The sequence below is a fragment of the Manis javanica genome, chromosome 5 (genome assembly GCF_040802235.1).
Source record: "Manis javanica isolate MJ-LG chromosome 5, MJ_LKY, whole genome shotgun sequence".
In the NCBI taxonomy this organism is placed as follows: Eukaryota; Metazoa; Chordata; class Mammalia; order Pholidota; family Manidae; genus Manis; species Manis javanica.
Window position 1 is genome coordinate 31,217,983 of NC_133160.1, and position 11,544 is coordinate 31,229,526.

General features: G+C 39.4%; 1 protein-coding gene across 19 annotated transcripts in view; it reads left to right on the top strand.

The window, feature by feature from the left end:
* Window positions 1-11,544, top strand: part of SHLD1 (shieldin complex subunit 1) — a 122,148-nt gene that overhangs the window by 19,415 nt on the left and 91,189 nt on the right. For 4 of the 19 annotated variants that reach the window (XM_073236905.1, XM_073236903.1, XM_073236909.1 and 1 more), the window contains one exon: window positions 135-11,543. The exons of the other annotated variants lie outside the window; for them this stretch is intronic. Coding sequence is in view for 1 of the 4 variants with exons in the window: in XM_073236914.1 (XP_073093015.1) it covers window positions 135-139 (5 nt within the window). In the remaining 3 variants the exon portion in view is untranslated. Of the gene's footprint in view, window positions 1-134; window position 11,544 lie in introns of those variants that run through there. 19 annotated transcript variants of the gene reach the window in all.

Genomic DNA, 11,544 nt, shown 5'->3' on the forward strand with positions numbered 1-11,544 from the left:
TTTCTCTGTAAAGATAAGACCAAAGGATTTAAATTTGCCTTGTTTGATGAAGTAATAGTAGCATTAAAGGGTAATGAGATTTTTTAAATCTTTTGGGATTTCTAATCTGACAAGACCCATTTCTCCCTGTTAAGTATGACTGTAAACCCTGGAAATCCAAGAGGCAATCAAAGGAAAACCCTGAGCTGTGGTAAGAAGAACAAATTGGTTTGGGGCCCCAGAGCTGAAGAAACGATATAGAGGTGGGGTATCTTCTATCCTCCCATGCAAAAGAAGAAGGTGACTGGGACCTGGTATATCCTGATCTGTAACCTAGCAACCAGAAGGGGCCCCAGGAAGGCTCATTTCTCCCCAGGACTGAGCAGCTGTCCACCCAGCATCACCAGAAGAGCTTAGCACTCAGCAAGGGGAATCTGTAGGATACCCTTAACAACAAATAAGTGGCTGAGGGAAGAGCCCTCCTCCACTGAACCTGAAACTCTGCTCCTCTGCTAAGCCAGACCTAAGTGGCCAGGAGACACAGCAAGTTGGCAGGGTTCTACCAACACAGTAAGTGACCTGGGCTGGGAAGTCCTGTCGTCCCCATGGACCTGAGACCCTATGCCTCCTCCTTACACTCACTGGGGCTGCTGGGGAGCAAGTGGAGGGTTCTGGAAAAGGTGCACCCCACCATAACAGGCAGCCCACCTGAGAGTCCTCGTTTGCCCAGGGGGGCCTGAGATCTGCCCTCAACCAAGAGATATTGAGGTCAGGCCAGTCCCTCAATACCAGCTGGGACCTGTAGAACATGGCCTTAGCATATGAGGTAGATGAAGCAGACAAAATAAAGAGCAAAGGCTCTGAAAAATCACACTGCCATTGGAACTGCAGCACACACCGTCAGGACATGACCTGCCCACAGAACCTCAGCTGGATAACTGCAGGCTGAAAGAAAGGACTTCAGTAGGACCAAGGTTCTCTAAACACAATCAACAGAATGCTCAGGATACAACTAAAGATCGCCCATCACACCAAGAGCTGAAAAATCACAACTTGAATGAGAAAACAGGCACAGATGCCAACACTAAGGCAACTCACACACTGGAATTATGTGATTAGGGTGTTAGAGGCGCCACCGTGCGAGTGCCTCAGCCGTCAGCTACAACTTCTGTTGAAACAAGTGAAAAAAGAGAAAACCTCAGTGAAGAAAAAAAGTTATAAAAAGAAGCAAATAGAAATGGTTGAAATGAAAAAGACATAGCCAAAAACTGATGAACAGGACCTCATCAAAATTAAAACCTTTTTGCTCCCTGGAAGCCCACGTGAAGAGCATGAAAAGACTGTGGACACACACACGGAGAAGGTAGTTGCAAATCTGATATCTGACAAAGGACTAGTGTCTACATTATATGAAGAACTGTCCAAACTCAGCAGTAAAAAAATAAGCAATCCAATTAGAAAATGAACAAAAGACACAAAGAGACATTTCTCTGAAGAGGCTACCCCAGATGGCAAATTAGCATGAGAACATGTTCAACATCACTGGGAAAAATACAGATTAAACCTATACAAACTACAAATGAAAATCATAATGAAACCTGTAAAAATGGACACCGCAAAATGCTGGTCAAGAGATAGAGAAACTGGATCACTCATACATTGTTGGGGGGCATGTAAAATGGTACAGTTGTTCTGGAAAACAGTTTGGCAGTTTCTTATGAAACTAAACATGCAATTACCGTATTAACCAGCAAATTGTATTCCCGGATATTTGTCTGAGGAAATGAAAACATATGTTTGTGCAGAAACCTGTTCACAGCAGGTTCAGAATGGCAGAAACTTGAACAGTCCAGATTGCCTTCAACAGGAGGATGCTTAAACAAATGTGGTGCCTCCTTACTGTGGATGAACGAACTAGTAGTATGAACACCAGCTTGGATGGATAATCTCCCAGGGAATTATGCTGCATGGAAAAAGGAAAAAAAAGCTAAATCCCAAAGGTTACATACTGTATTCCACTTAAATAATATTTTGAAGTGACAATATTTTTAGAAATTGGAGAACAGATTAGAGGATGCCAGGGGTGGGGTGGCGAGGCAGGAGGAAGGTGGGTGCTTGTGGATGGGTGAAGCCACACGTGTGATGAATTGTACATACACACAAATGAGTACAAGTAAAACTGGGGAAATCTGTATAAGATTGTTGGATTTATCAATGTCAGCATACATTGAAGTACATTGGAGGAAAGTGTGTACACAGGATTTGTCTGTATTATTTCTTAATACTGCATGTGAACCTCAATTATTTAAATAAAACTTTCGATTAAAAATACCTGTCAGGTACCAAATAATATTGATCCCTTTTCTTTTGGAATGCTTGCCAGATCACTTTTCCTTGTTCCTTATTTTTCTCTGAACTTTAAAAATCATTATACAAATAAAGAGTTTCCTGTCTTCGATCATTTTCATTGTCAAATGTTTTGCTGTTGTAAAGGGCTGTGTTCAACATCAACATCCTGGCTGAGCCCTTGTATGTATCTGAAATTCCTCTTCAAGCTAAATCCCTATAAGAAAAGTTGCTATGAAACATGGAAAAAATTTTGGTTATACTGTTAGTTTGTCCATAAGAAAAGGGTGAAAATCACTTTTCCCAAGACACTTCTCATCACAACTCTATTAGTATAATTTTTTAAAACTTTGTTAATTATAGGCAGAATATTTTTATTTTAATATGCATTTCTCTGATTTCAGTGTAAAGAAACATTGTGTTTTTTGAACATGGTTTTTCCCCCCCATGAATGGCCTGCTTTCTATTAGAATTTTCCATCTTACCACTTTGTAAGGGTTCCTTTTTTCTACATAAAGAACACTAACTCGTTATCTTTTTTTTGCAATTATTTTTCCCAGTTTCGCATTCTCTGATTAAAACTTGTTTTCACTAAAGGGACCAAAGTAATATGTATGCTTTTTAAAGAAGTAAAAGACTACAGACTGAAAGGAAGCAGAGAGAACGCTCTGTATTTTCACCCTCCCTTTCTACTTCCTGGTGATAATCAGTAGTGTTGTGTATATCTTTACCCATAAATATATCTCATTGTGGGTAAGTGTGTGCATATAAATGTATCTATTTTTAGTACAGTTGTATATGCACACCTTTTAACTTGTCAAAAGCTCAGGAAGAAAACAGAAGTAAAACCAATGAATTAATGACGTAGTACTCAGTAAAAGTTTACTGTGTACACACCAAAAAGACAGTTTGCAAACCCAGAGAACTCAAACCAAAATGTGGGATGAGGCTCAGGGGTACATAACAATATAAAGCAGTTTATATAGTGTAGAGGTAGTGATTGTTCATTCTTCCCAGTCATTGGTTACAATATTAGAATTTTCTTAAGTGAAAGGGAATTGATTAGTGGTTACATCATATCTGCTTTGGGGAACAAGTTTTGCTTGTGATTTTCAGAGGTATATGCAAGAAGAGACTCATCTCAAATTAACCCACTCATTCTGCAAAATAAACTAAATTAAGCTTTGCTTGTACAACTAAACTGGTTTTGTCTGCTCAGGGAATTTTCAAGTCTGGTCTCCATTTACATTTGATTTTTTTTTTGGTACCATTAATGTACAGTTACTTGAACAACATTATGGTTTTTTTGTTAATTTTAGGCAGAAAATTCCCCCCCACATACCCCATTATAGTCACTGTCCATCAGCATAGTAAGAGGCTATAGAATCATTACTTGTCTTTTCTGTATATACTGCTGTTCCCGTGTTCCCCGACCCCGCTACATCATGTTTGCTAATTGTAATGCTCCATTTCCCCCCTTATCCCTCCCTTCCCACCCATCCTCCCCAGTCCGTTTCCCTTTGGTAACTGTTAGTCCCTTCTTGGGTTCTGTGATTCTGCTGCTGTTTTGTTCCTTCAGTGTTTGCTTTGTCTTATACTCCACAGATGAGTGAAATCATTTGATACTTGTCTTTTTCCACCTGGCTTATTTCACCGAGCATAATACCCTCTAGCTCCATCCATGTTGTTGCGAATGGTAAGATTTCTTTTCTTCTTATGGCTGAATAATATTCCATTGTGTGTAAGTACCACATCTTCTTTATCCATTCATCTACTGATGGATACTTAGGTTGCTTCCATTTCTTGGCTATTGTAAATAGTGCTGTGATAAACATAGGGGTGCATATGTCTTTTTCAAACTTCAAATCCTGCATTCTTAGGGTAAATTCCTAGAAGTGGAATTCCTGGGTCAAATGGTATTTCTATTTTGAGTTTTTTGAGGAACCTCCATACTGCTTTCCACAATGGTTGAACTAGTTTAGATTCCCACCAGCAGTATAGGAGGGTTCCCCTTTCTCTGCATCCTCACCAACATTTGTTGTTTGTCTTTTGGATGTTGGTCATCCTAACTGGTGTGAGATGATATATCATTGTGCTTTTAATTTGCATTTCTCTGATGATTAGCGATGTGAAGCATCTTTTCATGTGCCTGTTGGCCATCTGAATTTCTTCTTTGAAGAAGTGTCTGTTCAGCTCCTCTACCCATTTTTTAATTAGCTTATTTGCTTTTTGTTTATTGAGGTGAGCTCTTTATATAATTTGGATGTCAACCCCTTACTGGATATGTCATTTATGAATACATTCTCCCATATTGTAGGGTGTTGTTTTGTTCTACTGATGGTGTCCTTTACTGTACAGAAGCTTTTTAGTTTGATATAGTTCCACTTGTTCATTTTTGCTTTTGTTTCCCTTGCCTGGGGAGATATGTTCATGAAGAAGTTGTTCATGTTTATGTCCAAGAGATTTTTGCCTATATTTTTTTCTAAGAGTTTTCTGGTTTCATGACTTACATTCAGGTCTTTAATCCATTTTGAGTTTACTTTTGTGTATGGGGTTAGACAATAATCCAGTTTTATTCTCTTACATGTAGCTGTCCAGTTTTGCCAACACCAGCTATTGAAGAGGCTGTCATTTCCCCATTGTATATCTATGGCTCCTTTATCATATATTAATTGACCATATGTGCTTGGGTTTGTATCTGGGCTCTCTAGACTGTTCCACTGGTCTATGGGTCTGTTCTTGTGCCAGTACCAAATTGTCTTGATTACTGTGGCTTTGTAGTAGATCTTGAAGTCAGGGAGCATAATTCCCCCTGCTTTATTCTTCCTTCTCAGGATTACTTTGGCTATTCAGGGTCTTTTGTCATTCCATATGAATTTTAGAACTATTTGCTCTAGTTCATTGAAGAATGCTGTTGGTATTTTGATAGGGATTGCATTGAATCTGTATTCAGATTGCTTTAGGCAGGATGGCCATTCTGACAATATTAATTCTTCCTAACCAAGACCATGGGATGAATTTCCATTTATTAGTGTCCTCTTTAATTTCTCTTAAGAGTGTCTTGTAGTTTTCAGGGTATAGATCTTTCACTTCCTTGGTTAGGTTTATTCCTAGGTATTTTATTCTTTTTGCAATTGTGAATGGAATTGTTTTCCTGATTTCTCTTTCTGCTAGTTCATCATTAATGTATAGGAATGCAACAGATCTCTGTGTATTAATTTTGTATCGCACAACTTTGCTGAATTCAGATATTAGATCTAGTAGTTTTGGAGTGGATTCTTTAGGGATTTTTATGTACAATATCATGTCATCTGCAAGCAGAGACAGTTTAACTTCTTCCTTGCCAATCTGGATGCCTTTTATTTCTTTGTGGTACCTGATTGCCATGGCTAGGTCCTCCAGAACTATGTTGAATAAAAGTGGGGAGAGTGGGCATCCTTGTCTTGTTCCTGAACTTAGAGGAAAAGCTTCTCACTGTTAAGTATAATGTTGGCTATGGGTTTGTCCTATATGGCCTTTATTATGTTGAGGTACTTGCCCTCTATACCCATTTTGTTGAGAGTTTTTATCATGAATGGATGTTGAATTTTGTAAAATGCTTTTTCAGCATCTATGGAGATGATTATGTGGTTTTTGTCCTTCTTTTTGTTGATATGGTGGATGATGTTGATGGATTTTTGAATGTTGTACCACCCTTGCATCCCTGGGATGAATCCCACTTGGTCATGGTGGATGATCTTTTTGATGTATTTTTGAATTTGGTTTGCTAATATTTTGTTGAGTATTTTTGCATCTATGTTCATCAGGAATATTGGTCTGTAATTTTCTTTTTTTGTGATGTCTTTGCCTGGTTTTGGTCTTAGAGTGATGCTGGCCTCATAGAATGAGTTTGGGAGTATTCCCTCCTCTTATATGTTTTGGAAAACTTTAAGGAGGATGGGTATTAGGTCTTCACTAAATATTTGACAAAATTCAGCAGTGTAACCATCTGGTACCGGTGTTTTGTTCTTAGGAAGTTTTTTGATTACCAGTTCAATTTCTTTGCTGGTAATTGATCTATTCAGATTTTCTATTTCTTCCTGGGTCAGCCTTGGAAGGTTATATTTTTCTAGAAAGTTGTCCATTTTGTCTAGGTTTTCCAGTTTGTTACCATATGATTGTTCATAGTATTCACTCAATTCTTTGTATTTCTGTGGTGTCTGTAGTGATTTTTCCTTTCTCATTTCTGATTCTGTTTATTTGTGTAGACTCTCTTTTTTTCTTGATAAGTCTAGCTAGGGGTTTATCTATTTTGCTTATTTTCTCGAAGAACCAGCTCTTGCTTTCATTGATTCTTTCTATTGTTTTATTCTTCTCAGTTTTATTTATTTATGTTTTAATCTGTATTATGTCCCTCCTTCTGCTGACTTTGGGCCTCATTTGTTCTTACTTTTCTAGTTTCATTAATTGTGAGTTTAGACTGTTCATTTGGGATTGTTCTTCTTTCCTGAGGTAGGCCTTTATTGCAATATATTTCCCTCTTAGCATGGCCTTCGCTGCATCCACAGATTTTTGTGTTGTTGAATTGTTGTAATTTGTCTCCATATATTGCTTGATCTCTGTTTTTATTTGGTCATTGATCCATTGATTATTTAGGAGCATGTTATTAAGCCTCCATGTATTTGTTGGCTTTTTCATTTTTTGTGTGTAATTTATTTCTAGTTTCATACCTTTGAGATCTGAGAAGCTGGTTGGTACAATTTCAGTAGTTTTTAATTCATTGAGATTCTTTCTGTGGCCTAGTATATGATCTATTCTTGAAAATGTTCCATGTGCACTTGTGAAGAATGTGTATCCTGTTGCTTTTAGATGGAGTGTTCTGTAGATGTCTTTTAGGTCCATCTGTTCTAATATGTTGTTCAGTGCCTCTGTCTCTTATTTTCTGTCTGGTTGATCTGTCCTTTGGAGTGAGTGGTGTGTTAAGTCTCCCAAAATGAATGCATTGCATTCTATTTCCTCCTTTAATTCTGTTAGTATTTGTTTCACATTTGTAGGTGATCCTGTGTTGGGTGCATAGATATTTATAATAGTTACATCCTCTTGTTGGATTGACCCTTTTATCATTATGTAGTGTCCTTCTTTGTCTCTTGTTACTTTCTTTGTTTTGAAGTCTATTTTGTCTTATACAAGTACTGCAACTCCTGCTTTTTTCTCCCTGATAGTTGCATGAAATATCTTTTTCCATCCCTTTACTTTCAGTCTGTGTATGTCTTTGGGTTTGAAGTGAGTTTCTTGTAGGCAGCATATAGATGGGTCTTGTTTCTTTATCCATTCAGTAACTCTGTGTCTTTTGATTGGTGCATTCAAACCATTTACATTTAGGGTGATTATCAATAGGTATGTACTTATTGCCATTGCAGGCTTTAGATTTGTGGTTACCAAAGGTTCAAGGGTAATTGCTGTACTATCTAAACATTCTAATTTAACTCCCTTAGTATGCTATTACAACACAACCTGAAGGTTCTCTTTTTTTATTATTATTCCCCTCCTTTTTCTTCCTCCTCCTCCATTCTTTGTATGTTATGAATTATATTCTGTACTCTTTGTCTATCCCTTGGGTGACATCTATTTAGCCTTAGGAATACTTCCATCTATAGGAGTCCCTCCAAAATGCACTGTAGAGGTGATTTTCAGGAGGTAAATTCTCTCAGCTTTTTCTTATCTGAAAATTGTTTAATCCCTCCTTCAAATTTAAATGATAACCTTGCCATATAGAGTATTCTTGGTTCAACACCCTTCTGCTTCATTGCATTAAACATGCCACTCCCTTCTGGCCTGTAAGGTTTCTGTAGAGAAGTCTGATGATAGCCTGATGGGTTTTCCTTTGTATATGATCTTTTTTCTCTTTCTAGCTTCTTTTAAAAGTCTGTCTTTATCCTTGATCTTTGCCATTTTAATTATTATATGTCTTGGTGTTGTCTTCCTTGGGTCCCTTGTGTTGGGAGATCTGTGGATCTCCATGGCCTAAGAGACTATTTCCTTCCCCAGATTGGGGAAGTTTTCTGCAATTACTTCCTCAAAGACACTTTCTATCCCTTTTTCTCTCTCTTCTTCTTCTGGTACCCCTATAATGTGAATATTGTTCCGTTTGGATTGGTCACACAATTCTCTCAATGTTCTTTCATTCTTAGATCTCATTCTTTCTCTCTGTGCCTCAGCTTCTTTTTATTCCTCTTCTCTAATTTCTATTCCATTTACCATCTCTTCTACTACATCTAATCTGCTTTTAAATCTCTCTATTGTATGTTTCATTTCAGACATGGAATTTCTTAATGATTCAATCTCCGACTTAAATTCATACCTGACTTCTTGAATATTTTTCTATACCTCCATAAGCATGTTTATAATTTTTATTTTGAAGTCTCTTTCAGGAAGATTGGTGAGTTCAGTTTCATTTGGTCCTTTTTTTTGGGTTTGTGAGATTTTGGTCTGAACCATGTTCTTTTGACATTTCATATTTCTGAGTGGTGCCCACTAGTGCCCAGAAGCTCCAGGCTCTGGAGCTCCTCAGCCCCTAGAGTGAGATTGGGGGTCATAGGGGAGCGGAGCTGGTGCCTGCGGGCAGGAAAGAGCTGTTTCCCGATTCCCGTCTGTGGTGAGTGTCTCCAGTATCAGAGCCACTGGGCCGAGGATACAGGTGGAAGCCTCTATGCTTGGAGTCTCTAGCTGTTGTAGGCTGAGCCTCCCTCTGGCTGGCCTGACGCAAGCACAGTGACTGCCAGTTTGCGAGTCAGTGCCATCAGGCTAGGAGGGAGGCTCAGCAGGCTGTGTGTCATAGTGGGGGGCCTCAGAGCTGAGTAGGCAGCCAGGGGGATGGAGCACCTGAAGCTCTGCAAAGCTCCCAACCAACTGGGCAGAACACGCCCAGACAACCTTGTCCAGCTCTCCCTTCTCCTGTGCAGCAAGCTTCATGCAAACCTCGCCCCTTCAGCAGCCCTCTCACTGACTGCTAGGATGCCTCTCAGACCGCCTGCCTTTCCTCTGTCACAGAGCAGCAGAATGTGGATCCTGTCCTCCACAAACAGCTGGAGTCTCAGTCTCTCAAGCACTCCGCCTGTCCGAGCTCCCCAACGTCTAGAGCACCACACAGTATAGGTTTCTGCTCACAAAGCAGACCTCCAGGGCTATATGTTCAGCAGTACCAGGCTTCCACCCCCTCCCCGCTCCGTTTCTCTTCCTACCGCCAGTGAGCTGGGGTCGGGGAGGGGCTTGTTTCCCGCCAGATCAAGGCTTTCGTAAGTTACCCTGTTTTGTGAGGTCTGCTCTGTTGGTGAGGTCTGTGTGCAGTCTGGTTCAGCCTTCTTTCTTGTTACTGCTTTAGGGTTAGTTGTATTAATTAACTATATTTTTGTACTATTTGTGGTTTTGGGAGGAGTTCTCCATCTCACCTCTCACGCTGCCATCTTGAATTCTCCTCTCTGTCCATTTGCATTTGATTTTAACAAACCAAAAAATCCTAACAGAAACATATTGTTCTGTAACTTGCCTTTTAAAATTCCACATTCTATCACAACCATCCTTTAGATGGTAGTATCTTAGTCCTTCTAAGGTCTTCATAATATTCGAGAGTACAAATACACTATAATCTTTCTAATTATCCCCCTTATTAAGGATCATTAGTTTGTCTCCATGCTTTGGCAATTATAAGTAAATATGTTGTGTTTTTTTTTAATGTATAGTGATTTTAGGTTCTTATGTAGTCAATTTTATCAATCAGTGCTTCTGCTTTCATATAATATTTAGAAAATCATTCTCACTTCCAAGATCATATAATCAGTCACTACCTTATATTTTTACTTTTTTTTACTTCATAATCATAATTTTGGTGTGAGGTGTGAGGCAAGGTGATAGCTTTATTATTTTCCAAATGGCAGCCAGTTGTCTTTTTTTTTTTTTTTTTTCAGTTGGAAAACAGTTATAGTGATCCCTCTGCAAAATCCATGGGAAACTCTCAAAAGTTTATAGGGACAAACTATCCCCCTACCCCTGCCATCACCATGTCCCTCAAGGTAGAGTATCACAAGCCAGAACTTTCCAGTTGTTTCAGCTCCCTAAAATCAGGTGTAAGAAACAACCAAAGTCATAGCAACTTGAGGCTTCAGTGTGAAACCATCGGAGCTCTCTTAGAAGGTTTTCTCTCTGAAAACAGCTCCCCTGGCCAGAAGAAGGCTGGTGCACCTTTCTTCCAACTAGTTAAGAGGCAGTTAAATGCCTCAGAATGCCCGATGAGGACCCAATATTCAGTCAAGGAAGCATGAAACAGGCTGGATACCTTCTTCTAGGTGTGATGAATATCTGAGTGTTGATAAAGACATTGAACTCATCATGGAACCCGTGGAGAACAGAGAGAGTAAAGCATGCAGAAAGTCTCATGCAATAGGAAGTCTGAAACCAGCACTTCCTCCCATACCAGTCCTTTCTAGGCTTTGTTAGAAGAAGGTGTTTTTCTGTGTGTTTCAAGTTGGGGATTTGCCCCATTGACTTTAACCTCTGAGCAGCTTCCTTCAGATGTTTGGGTTGTAGTGGTGGTCTTTCTCCCCACTTCTCACACACATCCAGTGCTGCTGCTACCACCTCCCTGAGGGAAACCTTGGAAATACCAGGCATAACAATAACAACATCCTGAGACACACAGGTGCCACTGATGGACTGACTCAGCCTGTTCATGGCTGCCTTAGGGAAAGCCGACCAATGGTACATTTCATAATGGATCAGCTGCTCAGGAAAAGAAGAAACTGGGGTTTGCATCTTTTCAATCTCATCTTCATCCACTTTCTGCTGCTTTTTTTGTTTTCTATGGTATCTGTTTTCATTGTTTGGCAGCCAGTTGTTCTAATGCTGTTTATTGTATCATTTTTCTCTCTGGTCTTAAATGTTGCCCTCGCTTTTTTGAAAAATGTTGCATTATTTTTGTTTTGTTTTGGAGCCAGACTAGTTTGGGTTAGACCTTGATTGAACATCTCTAGCTTTCTGCTCTTGGCCATGTTGCTACACTTTGCATTGCTCAGTTTCCTCATCTGTAGTATGGAAATGATAAAATTGCCTGCTTCCTGGACTGTCATGAGGATGGTGAGGCACCTGGAGCTTACGACACTTAGTCAAGACTAGCTGGCATTATGCTGCTGTTAAAACTCCTAGCGCCATTGGGTTGTTTCTAGGCTTCCACTTTTTTGTTGAATT